General features: G+C 34.4%; 1 protein-coding gene across 1 annotated transcript; it reads right to left on the reverse strand.

Annotated features, from left to right (window-relative positions):
- Nucleotides 1–1,580: 1,580 nt before the first annotated feature.
- TSBP1 (testis expressed basic protein 1) lies at nucleotides 1,581–12,784 on the reverse strand. The gene is made up of 5 exons (XM_025990609.2): nucleotides 12,727–12,784; nucleotides 11,577–11,597; nucleotides 10,840–10,854; nucleotides 5,666–6,324; nucleotides 1,581–1,631 (listed from the first exon to the last, which is right to left on the reverse strand). Exons 1-5 carry the CDS (start codon nucleotides 12,782–12,784, stop codon nucleotides 1,581–1,583), a joined length of 804 nt encoding a protein of 267 aa, XP_025846394.2.
- Between the last annotated feature and the right edge of the window lie 1,627 nt (nucleotides 12,785–14,411).

The raw sequence follows: 14,411 nt of genomic DNA on the forward strand, positions 1-14,411 counted from the left end.
CATGCCTAATAGACATTCAGACTTTCCTACAGCTTGTGTAATCAAAGCAGTATGACACTGACATCTTTTTTTTTTTTTTACTATGACCTCATAAGATTTCTTAAGATATTTTTATTCTAATCATCTTCCTTGTAAGATTTCCATATTACAAATATACTATGTATTTGCTTATACATTTCATGAATATACTATATATCTGCCTATGTATTTTATGAATATCTGTAATTTATACATTAATAGAATACAATTTTTTGACCCTCAAGAACCTATTTTTGCTTCCTGGAGGGCATCATTACTGCCATTGAAAGAGTATGATTAAGTAGGAAAAGGTTTATTTTACAAATGCTGCTGACAAATTTGATCTCCATCTGGAAGAGAATAAGACTAGACATCAATTTCACACCATAAACAAATAGGTTTAATAAATATGAAAGAGAAAATTTTTAGGAAAAAAATGAATATGTGTACCACAGTAGTAGAGGAAACCCATTTGAAAGCCTAGAAGCTTTCAGGCTTAAGGCTTACATTTGACCAAATGTAATAAATTTTTGTATAGTAAAATATGCCTTTATTTTATTTCATTCCAGTTAACAATTTTTTTTTGCATCTACTATGTGAGAGATACTTTTTTAAGCACCAGTTATTCAGCAGTGAACAAAACATTAGTGCTTGTCTTCAGAGTTTATGTTCTATGGGAGCAGAAAGTAAAAAAATACATAAATATGTAATGTGAGGTAGTAATAAATGCTATGAAGAAAATGAAATCAGGACAAAGGGATAGAGAGGGGAGAAATACTGTTTTAGTTAGGGTAGTCATATTTTCACTGACATCTTAAAGAAGTGAGGAAGTGAGTTGTGCAAATGTTTCAGGGAGAGTGTTCCAGGAAGACCTGCAGTGGGAACATGCTTGGTAGGTATGGAGAACAATGAAGCCACAGTGTGGCTGCAGCAATGAGGGAGACACTGGGAAATGAGGCTGGAGAAGCCAGAAGCTGTGTACTATGAGGCCTTGAAGTCTTGAGAGCTTTGTACTTTTACACTAAAGTGATTGGAAGACCTTTGGAAAGCCTTGAGCAAAGAAGTAACATGATCTAATTTACATTTTAAAAGTAGAATTCTGGGTTGCCTGGGTGGTTCATTTGGTTAAGCATCTGACTCTTCTTGGTTTCAGCTTAAATCATGATCTCAGGATGGTGAGATGGAGCCCATATTGGGCTCTACATTGGGCATGGGACCTGTTTGAGATTCTCTCTCTCCCCTCTCTGCCCTGTCATGTTTGTGCGCTCTCTATCTCAAAATAAAATTAGAAAATAATTAGAACATGGGACATCTGGGTGGCTCAGTGGTTAAGCGTCTGCCTTCAACTCAGGGTGTGATCCTATAGTCCTGGGATTGAGTCCCACATTGAGCTCCCTGCATGGAGCCTGCTTCTTCCTCTGCCTGTGTCTCTGCCTCTCTCTCTCTCGTGTCTCTCATGAATAAATAAATAAAATCAGAAAAAAATAATTAGAACAAAAGTATGATTCTGACTTAGTGAGGGACAATAGGCTGAGAGTGGGGAATGAGATCAAGAGCTCTCTTCAGAGGCTATCACAGCAGTACAGGTGAGCTGTGGTGAAGGCTTGGATTACCTGATAAGGAGGTGAGAAGTGTCAGCTTCAGGATATAATTTTAGGGGACAGGATGAATGATTGGATGTAGAGCAACAACAAGCAAATTGAGAAAAAAAAAATTTGGACACATATGGTAGGTGAAAAACATTAATAGACAAAAAGCTTCTACTTGAATTGAAATTGAATAAGAAAAGGACAAACCACCAGTATAGTAAATGAATAATTCACAGAAGAGCAAGTCAAAAAGACTAAGAAGCCTGTAAGAAGTGCTCAGTCTCATTAGGCGTTAGGGAAATGCAATCAAAGCAAGAGTTAGACATTACTTTCCCCATGACAGAGACAAAAAAGCCTGTAAGAAATGCTCAGTCTCACTAGGTGTTAGGGAGATGCAATCAAAGCAAGAGTTAGACATTACTTTCCCCATGACAGAGACAAAAAAGACAAAAAAGAGCTACTACATTTCTCATTATTATTTTTCTCAGTAGCTGCTGTTTGTAGCACCAGTGAGAGTGTGGGGAAAATAGAGCTCAGACATCCCTGGTCAGAATGTGAATGGTTACGGATTTTGGGGAAAGTGATTACATATTTTCGTTAACATTAAAAATATTTTCATTAGCACTAAAAATATATATTTTCTTTTTCTCTTGACTTTCCAATTTCACTTTTGGATTCTATCCTAGAGAAATAAAATCCTTAACATGTACCAAGATGTTTATTATAGCACCATTGGCCCATGGCAAAAAAGCTGAATAACAAGCAAAGTCCATTGTTAAAGAATTGGTTGAATATACAGTAATTCATCCACTCTACTGTAATAATAATGCTTTAGAGTGATGTCCTTTGACTTGAAGTGATGCACGTGACATAATGTTAGGTGAAAAAATCAAGTTGCAGAATGATGTGTGTAGGTTGACTCCATTTGCATATATGTTTATATGAGCATGGATTAAGATAGAGATTCATAGGAAGTTAACACTGATAACATCACAGTTTTTAATTTTTGCAGAGAAATTTAATAAAGATTTAAATAAAATATTTTTGAGAACTGGGTTACAATATATAATCTGTAGTGTGGTATCTCTTAGATTTTACTTCCTAGCCTTGTCAGATGGTTAAGATTTTGGATGATGATGGATAAGTTCTCAAACACTAGAAAAACAGGCTTCTATTTCTTCAAAACCTAATTGGGACCCATCAGGTACAGAGTAGCGACATTGGCTGATTCTCCTATTCTTAATTGTTTTAAAACGAGGGTAATGAAATTTCATCCAATGTAAAACTGAATATTCTGATCAATTTTTCAGTTTAACCTTTTATCCCTTTGAATCCTGTTTTAAATTCTATGCTTTTCCTTTTCCTTTTTGTTTTTAAAGATTTTATTTATTTATTCATCACCCACCCACCCACACACACACACACAGACACAGGCAGAGGGAGAAGGAGGCTCCATGCAGGGAGCCCAATGTGGGACTTGATCCCAGGACTCTGGGCTCATGCCCTGAGCCAAAGGCAGATGCTCAACCCCTAAGCCATCCAGGAATCCTGCTTTTCCTTTTTCCCTAGTTCCCTGTATTCATTTCTTAGATATGCTAGTTATAACCTGGGGCAGGAGATATTTGTGAGCAAAGGTAAATTGCACTTTTAATGCAATTCTAACCTAGGAAATCTTTAATTGGGGTAAGAGCCACATTATCTGATTTTACATAAATTGTTTACTTCCCAATATCTTGGCATTTCTTATTCAGCTTTGTTATCTTTAAACTCAATTTCCTGCTTTTCCTTACATATGTTATGCTCTTTTCCTACACATAAAATGACTAAAGGTAAGACATCTACTCATTCTTTTTTCTGTGTTTATTGAGATAAAACTGACAAAAATTGTACATATTTAAGGTAGAAGACTTGATCCCCCCCACCGAGTTTTGTTGAGCTGTAATTGACATACAACATAGTTTAAGTTTAAGGTGTTTGACCTAATGATATATGTATATATTATGAAATGATTACCATAATAAATTTAGTTAACATGGGTCACCTCACATGGTTACAAATTTTCTTTTTTCCTCGTGATAAGAACTTTTAAGATCTAAGCAGGGCATTTGTGAACAGGGATTTGACATGTTTATTAGCTTATTTGTGAAACAAAATTTACCACTTAATTTTTTAAGTCCTACTTTACTATCTTTATATCTAAATTATCTTGAAATTGCATGTACTTATTCATTTTCCTAGTATTTGCATCATTTTGCTAAGCATGGTGTTATTTTGATAGCTCACTCCTTTCTCCTTCCTTCTTCTAGGGTCCTTTAAAACTTCCATACCTGTACCTGTAAGGGAAGATTAGCAATTGTTTTTAACTGGCCTGCCTTTTGGTGGCCTTTAGAGAATGGCAAACAATTTTCATAGTTGTAGTTTCCTATTATATAACTTATTATATTACTTATCTGCCTTCAAGATCTAGCGGAAATGAAAATGTTTGACTTATTTGTTGACAAATTCTGTGGAATATACTTCTTTAACCATCCTTTCTTTAAATTCTCATCTTTCGTTATCAGAACATTTGTTGTACAGATTTTCCTTACATCTTCTCATACCTTAATTTTTTTCTTTGACCTATTATATCTAACAGGCTCAGTTCTTGGACCTGTGCTTTTGCTAGCTCTGTACTTTCTTCTTTGGGGAACTCATTTATTCTATGGCTTCAGTTATCTCTACCGGACTGACTTCAGCCTCCTCTCAAATGACAAGTGTTAGTTTGTTTAACTCAGCAATTTGTTATTGCCTCCCTGTCCTACAAGTTAGCTCCCAGTTTGTTATGGATTTTCTGTCACCCAGTTTCAAAAGTTGTGAAGTCATCATTTTTTTCTTTTCCCTACTTATATGTAGTCATCATGAAGTAGTGATTTCTTCTTTGAAAAAATACCTCATATCTATCCCTTCTATTTAGTCTCTTTCCATCACTTATTACTCCAAACATCTCTTCACTAGATTTACTACCTATGATGTTTCTCCTCCTCAGTCTATTTTGTACAATCACAAGGTTGCACACTTTAGTAATGCAACCTTATTCACCTAACTCTCCTTCCCAAATACCCTAGAAGGCTTCCCAGTTGCCTGATGAATAACGTATAAATTCCTAGTTTGTTTTCATATTCCTTCAGAATCTTCTTCTAACTCTCCTTTACAGAATTGTATCCAGGTGCTTCTTCTGAGCCTGCTGTAACGATAAAATTGCCTACTTCTCCTAGAGCATGGTATGGCAGCATTGAATTCCTTTGCCTTTCTTGTACTTTTCCTACCTCACTCAGTGTATCAACATCTTATCCATCTTTTGAGACACACATACCAACCACCATTCCCTTCCCCACGAAGCTGTCCCCTTTATCTTCTTGTTCCAAGAGGCTGCTAACTCATACCATCCATCTAAACGACAATTTGACAGATTTTACTTTTTAAAAGATTATCCTGTGTACACATATTATATCACTATATGTGTTAAAAGCTATTTTATTGCAGAGCCAGACATATTTTTCTGTAACCCCTATTGCTAGAACGGTGCCTCATGAACATTGAGCTTAGCATGAGGAGCATTGATTGATTGATTGGTTACACTGTCACTGAGTTAATATCATCATTGCCAAAGGAAATTATACATTTCTTTAATCAGAATGTTTTATTTCAGAAAGTATCCAGTCTTTCTTGACTAAGCCCATAAAAGTATCAACTTAGAAAACCAAGAATTAAAAGGTGAGATTTGTGGTTAAGAGGACTAAAAATGGTGAAACATCTATAGTAGGCACTCTATAGATGTATAAATTAAAGGGATTTTATAATTATGATCCATTTAGCAATAACTGGGTTGTGACTTGTATCTGGAGGATGGGAATCAGAATAATCAGTTGACTTTATGAGCCTTCCTTTATTTTACCCTTATTCTTTTCATCTTTTTGTTGTACTTTCTTCCCTTACTTGCCTTTGCTCCTTAGTGAACCTTCTTTTTTTTTACTCTTGACTTCTGATTCTTTCCTTCTTTTAACTTTGTACTTTCCTACATCCCTTTTCTTCATAGCATCATTTTCTTCTCTATCTTTCTTCTTCCTTGAATCTTCCTTTCCTTTGTCTTGCTTTATTTGATCCTCAGAGTTCTCTTCCTTTACTTGAGGTTCCTGAACTTGCAGTATTTCAGATCCACTTTTCTCTACTTGGTACTCCTGCTCTTGTGGTATTCCATCTTCATTATTTTCTACTTGGTAGTCCTGTCCTTCTGGTATTCCAGCTTCATTACTCTCTACTTGGGACTCTTGTCCTTCTGATATTCCAGCTTCATTATTCTCTACTTGGGACTCCTGTCCTTGTGGTATTCTGGACTCTCTCCTCTTTACTTGGGTTTCCTCTCCTTTTGGTATTCCCATGTCACTCATTTTTACTTGGTCTTCCTCTCTTAGTATCCTGGTCTCACTCTCCTTTTCTATGATCTCCATTCCTATCCTTCCGTTCTCCAACTCAATGCCTTTTGTTTTCCATTTGGACTCTGTTTTGTGCCTTGATGTCAAGGATTCATCAGAATCTATGACTAAAATTTCCTTCTTTAGTGTTTTCTTGTTTTCTTCTTGGCTGCTCTCAGACTTTGTAGTGGCTCCATTTTTTAGAATCTGGGCCTTGAAATCTGATTTTTTTGCAAGTTCTGCATCCATGCAACCTGGAAATATAACTGAGCACATAACAAAAGTGCACAATTCAGATATCAAGTACTTTCTTTTTATTGCTACTTTTCCCCCTGATATTGGTTTATTTATTTTTTGTCTTAAAACTGAAAAACTGAAGATAGCTTGAGATTTCCTGAAAATATAAAATGATGGAACTCTACACTTAAATTATACAAGTATTGATAATATTCCAGATTTTCTTTAATAAATTGGAAGATTAATGAAAGAAGAGGTAAAATGAACTATAAATGAACTGGCCGCTTTTGTTCAGTATATTATGTCTGATAATTAATGCTTAGTAGCTAAAGGAGGATGTGTTCTGAAAAGAAATGGAATTTATTTTTAGAAAAATTGTGGAAAGAAGTAATAATTGTTTCTTAAAATAGAAAAAACTCAAAATAGGCTTTGAGTATTGAATATAAGAATGTCCTCTCAATCAAAAGTAATAATAGTACTAGCTGGTAATTATTGGGTACTTATACATCAGGCACTCCCTGTTCTGAGCATTTTATATGATATATTAATTCACTTAATTCTCACAACTAAAAGGACAGGTACTATTATTATTCCCATTTTACAGATGAAGAAATTGAGTAAATGAATGTGAATATGGCCATGGAGTTATTCATTGGTGGAGCTGGGATTTGAAACTGGAGTCAGACTTCAGAGTTCAGTCTTAACCAATACCTTAGACTGTTCCTTATGATAACGGCAAACTTACTTTGCAAAAATTTCTGGTCCCTTTTTCCATGTACAGGTAACTCAGCTCTACTATGTCTCAACTTCTGTGTGATCTAATAAACTGAATTTTTTAGCTTCTGCTTTATTTTTTCTTATTTTAGTGATTTGGTTTCCTGGATTAAGAAAAAATAATTTATGCTACCAGGAAAAATTCTGTGGGTTCTTGCTATGGAGGAGTGGCACACACACCTTCCTATAAGAAAACCTATTTAAGTATTTAATGGGGTAGAAGGAATACTGAATTTAAAAGCTGAATCAGAACACCTGGGTATAGTATTCTTGCTAGCTGGGTTTGTTTGGGAAAATCAGTTAATCCCCAAAGATTCACTATCCTTTTTTAAAAATTTTTTTTAAATTGGAGTTCAATTTGCCAGCATATAGCATAACACCCAGTGCTCATCCCGTCAAGTGCCCCCCTCAGTGCCCATCACCCAATGACCCCAACCCCCCGCCCACCTCCCCTTCCACCACCACTTGTTCCTTTCCCAGAGTTAGGAGTCTCTCATGTTCTGTCTCCCTCTCTGATATTTCCCACTCATTTTCTCTCCTTTCCCCTTTATTCCCTTTCACTATTTTTTATATTCCCCAAATGAATGAGACCATATAAGATTCATCTTCCTTTTATTTTGTTTCCTCTGCCTACTTTAGAGTTAAGGATTCTAAGGAAATATTTAAGAAGCATGGCTTTTACTAACAGACTGTTTCAAATCCTGGCTTCATACCTAACCAGCCAGGTGAGTTTGGGCAAACCTTACTTTCTTATTTGTAAAATGGGTACAATAGTAGTAGGTACTTCACAGAAGTGTTATGAGGATTAAATAATCTAAGTAAAGCACTCAGTATAGTGCATGGAACATAGTAAAATTGTCCAACAAATATTGGCTATTATTACTACCAAAGAAATGGTTAATTGCTTTACAGGAAGATTTCTTGCTTAAGATTTGACCTTTTTCTTTTCATAGAAAACCTTTTAATATGTTTAGGGTTTGATGTCTGAAATATTGACATACACATAACCAAAAAACAAATAGTAAAACGTGACACACCTGCATTAGATAAGAAGGTAAGTATAAATCAAAATCAAAAGAGATGTTGTAGTGTTTCCTTTTTGATATTTTAGGTTCTGACACAAAATGAAAATAACACTAAGAATGTTGCAATAATGCTTTAGTGTGTTTTTTCCTCCCTAATGTACTGACATTTTATTCTAGACAAAGCCATTTCCAATTTACTAATAAATATCAATAGTAAAATATCCTAAGCATTTTAGTACTTAGAGAGTTCAGAATATTTTGATATCTAACAGTACTACCAGTAGACACTTGTTTTTTGGGAGGATGTGGTGTGGTGTGGAAAAGAGCATGTTTTTCCACTGAAGCTTCCAACCTTACAAATTCTGTGGAATGTACTCCTTAACAAGCTAATTTTTCTTAATATTTCTTAATATGCATATCTACCATCTCTTGGGAGTTTCATATTTACTACTGTGTACTGCAGACCCATTTTTAAGTTAACTTCACGTCCTAAATTATATAGATTTTTGTTAATAAAAATATTCTAGGATTTAATGAAACAATGTTTATTCTAGCTACAATTTTCCTAATTTTATAGTATTTTAAAGAATTTTATTTTTTCCCACTAAACTAAAAAATACTTATAGTCACTTCTAATAGTATCTTCATATCTTTGTTTTAATTCTTTGCTGTATATTTTCTATCTTGAACCTAATAGCATAGGAGAAGTAAGCTGCAAATTATTATTCCATCAAATTCTAAGTTCTTCCCTCTCCCTTCTTTCGAATTTCTAGTTAGTGCATACATCTTTTTTTCCCCCTTAGATCTCATAATCTCCATGATATAAAGATTGTAAGCCCTAGCTGAAAGTCCATTTGCTGCAGGTGGTAGGCTATATGGCAAAATTCTAATTATAAGGGAATATTTCCCCAAGATCTTGGCAATTGTTATAATGTATTCAGTGTACCTAAAGATTTTAAGCTGGATTAATTTTTGTTAAAGCTAAAAGATATCATGAATTAGCTATCATAGTAATAATTCTAATTATATAATAACTTTAAATAATGTAGCAACTAAACCATGGCTTTATTAGGAAATTATTCCTATTAAGTTATTAATCCAGTGGCTGCCAGAGAGAGTACACTCAGATCTAGAGCATAAAGATCTGTTAAGCATTAGGAGGATGACTCAATGTAGATCTCAGTCCATGAATTAACATTTAGAAAAAAAAAATCATATACTTAGTTAGCTGAATGTGGAGATGAGAAGTTAAGAGAATCAACTTGAGAGGGTGATGAAGTTTAATAAGCTGATCTGTCTTCAATCTTTCTTTGAACCACGAATTAAACTTTAATCTCTTTTCGCTAAAAATATCAACTGGGAAGAATATGTTTGAAATATTCTTGTCAACAAAAATATATCTTTTACAAGAAAAAAATTTTAAAGATTGAACTGATTTTTTTCTGGCAATTTAAAACAATTCATTAAAAACTAATTCACCTCCAGGGAGGGCCTTGGCCTATGGTCCCTTCTCAAAGCCTTTTTTCTCTTTGTAAAGAAAACACACACTCATCACCTTCCCCATGTCATTTGTGAGCTGCGGATACATCATGACTGCTCTGAATGCTTATTCTTCAGAGCAGTCATGCTGTGCTATGAATGTGAATGCAAAGAAAACAATTACACCTTTCAACTTTTCCTCCTCCCACTCACAAACCCACTCTACTAGTGTGAACTGATAAAGAAGAATGATTAAATATAAAGACATATTTTGTGTTAGTGTTTGGAAAGTTTGAGATGCTAAATTTAAGTTTTGCTTGCTTCCTATGGTTGTACATTTACAGAGTTTTAAGAATTATTATTGTGTTTCATAGGAGCTGAGGCATTAAATAATCCTGATGGGAAATCTGAATTTAGAAAACAGTTAAAAGCCAAACATTGATCTAAATGGGATATCTTTTATTTTTATTTTATTTTTTTGATATCTTTTATTTTTAAAATGATTCTTTTGTGTACATTTAATTATATATCTTCCCTAGTGCATGTCTATTTGTATTTAGAAACATTTTATTTATAGATATGGTTTCAGGACTAATCCCAAAAAAGGCATTTGTGGTTCAGTATAGAAGGCAATGTGTTGGCATGGAAAGAGTATGTAATTCAGAGACGGGAAGTCTTGGCAGTGCTGTTTACCAATTCTTTAACCTTGGGCAAATGTCTGAGCAATTTTACTGATCTGTGAAGTGTAGAATAACAATAGCTAGCAGGCAGGCTATGATAAGAATAAGAGATAATGTTTTTGAAAATGCCTAGCGTGGTGCATAGTATATGGAGGGGCTCAGTACCTACTATTCCTCAAAAGTAGAATTACTTAGAAGGCAAGATAAAGTTTTTTCTTAACTAGTTATTTTTTCTGTTAATTGGATTCACTAGGCCTTCATTTATAACGAAAAAAGAGTTCTAAGTTACTAGCAAAGAACTCACACAATTTAGAAACCAATCTTTCATGATGTTTTGCTGGGAGTTAGAAAGGAGATTTTTTTTCAGAGCCTAGAAGATGGCCAGAGATTACAGCATCCTTTTGTATGAACTTCATCAAATCCTCTACAGCTGTCTCTTCAAAAATAGTTAAATATTAGAAAATTCTGGAGAATAGGAACATTTAAAATGATCTTAGAAACACAAATCTCTAATTTGGGAGTAGAAACAGCAAATCCAGAAAATATAAACAATGTAAAATATCATAGTCGAGAATAAAGAACTTACCCAGAGGAGATATTGCTAAAAATAAAACACAAAAGGTTGATCAGAGGGAATTTTCCAACTCAAGTAAAGTCTCACTCCCAATAATACCCTTTTAGAGGAATGCAGCAGCAGCACCTTCAGGTCCTATAAAACCCTCTGTTTCATCCTCAGGAGTGCTGCTGACCAAAGCTCCACATCCTACTTCACAGAGCTGGTTTTCTTTAGGATGCCATTTGTTAATATATGGGATTGAATCCTAGGTAATATCTATTCTACCAAATTTCAAACTATTGCATTTCCTACTTTAATTGTTCTCTCACAAGTCAGTTTTTTTTACCCACTGTCCTTTAGATCAGTTGAAAAAATGTGTATTGTTGACCAATTTTCAAAATCATCACTTAGTGTCATCCTGACACTTATTTTTTTTCTGTCAATTTTAGGTGATTTTCTTTTTTTAGTGAAAATTCACCATTGCCAGATGATAGCACAAGGAAAATAGCCTCCCTTGTGGTAAACTAGCTGGGTATACATACTACCAATAATCTTTGGCAGTCGATAACCAGAGTAATGAGACAAGATCATTATATTTTGTTCCAAAAGAGAAATAGAGAAGAAATTGAAGTATAATAACATCATTTCTTTAAGAAATATTGACTACTCTAAAGTAGAAGAATGTGAAATAAAAAAAATTTGGGTAACAAAAACTCAAAGGTCCTAGACACAGAAATAGGTAAGGCCAAGAAATGATCCAAACTTACTGATTTTTCCAGAACTGTCCACTGAAAGAGACAAAGAAAAAAATATCAGTAAGTATTGGGTTTTCCCTTCTTCCCCAACCTGCACTCCTCTGCACTGGATGGATATCTATGTCATGAATAAGTTCCTTTTATTTAAATGTAGGGAACCTCCATTTTCTTTCCCTGTCCTCTTGGCCTGTTGTAGTTTAGAAAGATCTTGTGATTAGCTATTTTATGAAAAGAGTTTTATTAAGATATATATTTGACATATAGCATTGTATAAATTTAAGGTATATGCAATATGTCAATTTGATACATTAGTATATTATAATGATTGCCATTGTAGATATAATTAGAACCTCTGTCACATTACATAATAATCCTTTCTTGTGATTGGAATCATGAAGTTCTAGTGTCTAAGCAAGTTTGATGATTGTCCTACAATATTATTGTCTATATTCATTATATTATGCATTAGATCTCTAGGACTTATTTACTACTTGTAAGTTTGTACCTTTGAATAGTGTCTTCTATCCCCCCACCCACAATCCCCTAGTAACCCCATTTTACTGTCATTTTTTAAAAATAAATTTAGCTCTTCTAGATTCCACATATAAATATTATACAGTACTTGTCTTCCTCTGTCAGACTTATTCATTCAGCCTTATATGTTCAAGGTCCATCTATGTTGCAAATGGCAGGATGTTCTCCTTTCTCTTTGTCAAATAATATATCCTATGTGTGTGTGTGTGTATGCCTGTGTGTGTATCTCATATCCTTTTTATCCATTCATCCATTGGTATAGGCAGTTATTTTGTTTCTGTGCCTTGCAACTGTGAATAATGCTGCAATGAACGTGAGAGTGTGTGTGTATATATATATATAAATGTGTATATATATAAATGTGTGTATATATAAATGTGTGTATATATATATTATATATATATATATATATATATATATATATATATATACACATTTATACACACACACACACACACACACACATATGCAGGACTCGATCTCAGGACCCCAGGATCACTACCTGAGCCAAAGGCAGATGCTCCACCACTGAGCCACCGAGACATCCTTATTTTTAATTTTTTTTGATAGGCCTCCATGTTGTTTTCCATAGCAGTTGAGCCACTTTACTTTCTCATTAACAGCATACAGTGGTTTGCTTTCTCCATATTCTTGCCAACACCTCTTGTGTTCTTAATCATAGCCATTTTAGCAGGTGTGAGGTGATATCTCATTGTGGTTTTGATTGCATTTCTCTTGATAATTAGTGATGTTGACCATTTTTTTCATCTGCCTGTTGAGCACTTGGATATCTTCTTTGGAAAAATATCTGTTTAGTTTCTCTGCCAAGTTTGTAATCAGATTCTTTTTTGTTATGGAATTGTATGAGTTCTTTATATATTTTGGATATTAACTCATTATCTAATTAATAGTTTGCAAAAAGTTTTTCCCATTCCATGGGTTTTCTTTTCCCTTTGTTGATTGTTTTTCTCATGTGCATAAGCCTTTAAATTTGATGTAGTCTAACTTGTTGATATTTGTTTTTGTTGTTTGTGCTTTTGGTGTCCTGTTCAGAAAATCAATGCCAAGACCTACATTGAGGAGCTTCTTCTCTATGTTTTTTTCCTAAGGCTTTTATGGTATCAGGTTTTAAGTTTAAGTCTGTGAGCCATTTCAAGTTAATTTTTGTGAGTGGTGTAAGATAAGGATATAATTTTATTGTTCTTCAGGGTTTTTAAAGTTTTCATTTTAATTCCAGTTAGTTGACATACAGTGTTATATTAGTTCCAGGTATACAATATACTGATTTTTTAAAAAAGGTTTTATTTATTAATGAGAGACACATACAGAGAGAGAGAGGCAGAGGGCAAAGCAAGCTCTATGCAGGGAGCCTGAGGTGGGACTCGATCCCAGGTCTCCAGGATCATGCCCTGGGCGGAAAGCAGCATTAAACCGCTGAGCCACCCGGGCTACCCTGATATGCTGATTTTAATACTTCAATACAACACCCAGTGCTCATGACGGCAAGGGCACTCCTTAATCCCCATCATCTATTTCACCTGCCCTCCCACCCACCACCATCAGTTTGTTCTCTATAATTAAGTCTGTTTCTTGGTTGGTCTCTCTTCCCCTCCCCTCCTTATTCTTTTTGGTTTTTGAATTCCACATATGAGTGAAATCATATGGCATTTATTTGTTTTGCTCTGACTGACTTATTTCACTTAGCCTTATATAACCTAGCTCCAGTCATGTCCTTGCAAATGGCAACATCTCATTCTTTTTTATGACTGAATAACATTCCATTGTATATGTTTATACCACTTTCTTTATCCATTCATCAGTTGATGGACATATGGGCTGCTTCCATAATTTGGCTATTGTAAATAATGCTGCTATAAACACAGAGATGTACATATCTATTTGAATTAGTATTTTTGTATCTTTTGGGTAAATACCCAGTAATGCAATTGCTGGATCATAGCATAGTTTCTTTTTTTCCCTTTTTGAGAAGCCTCCATACTGTTTTCCAAAGTGATCACACGAGTTTGCATTCCCACCAACAGTGCACAAGTGTTCCTTTTTTCCCACATCTTCACCATTACCACCTGTTATTTCTTGTGTTGTTGATTTTAGCCTATTTGACAGGTGTGAGGTAGTTTTGATTTGCATTTTTCTAACGATGAGTGATGATAAGTATCTTTTAATGTATCTGTTGGCCATCTGTAGGTCTTCTTTGGGAAAATATCTTTTCATATCCTCTGTCCATTTTTTATTTGGATTATTTGTTTTTTGGTTGTTAAGTTTTATAAATTCTTTATATATTTTTGATACTAA

This window comes from Vulpes vulpes, chromosome 1 (genome assembly GCF_048418805.1).
Source record: "Vulpes vulpes isolate BD-2025 chromosome 1, VulVul3, whole genome shotgun sequence".
Lineage (NCBI taxonomy): Eukaryota > Metazoa > Chordata > Mammalia > Carnivora > Canidae > Vulpes > Vulpes vulpes.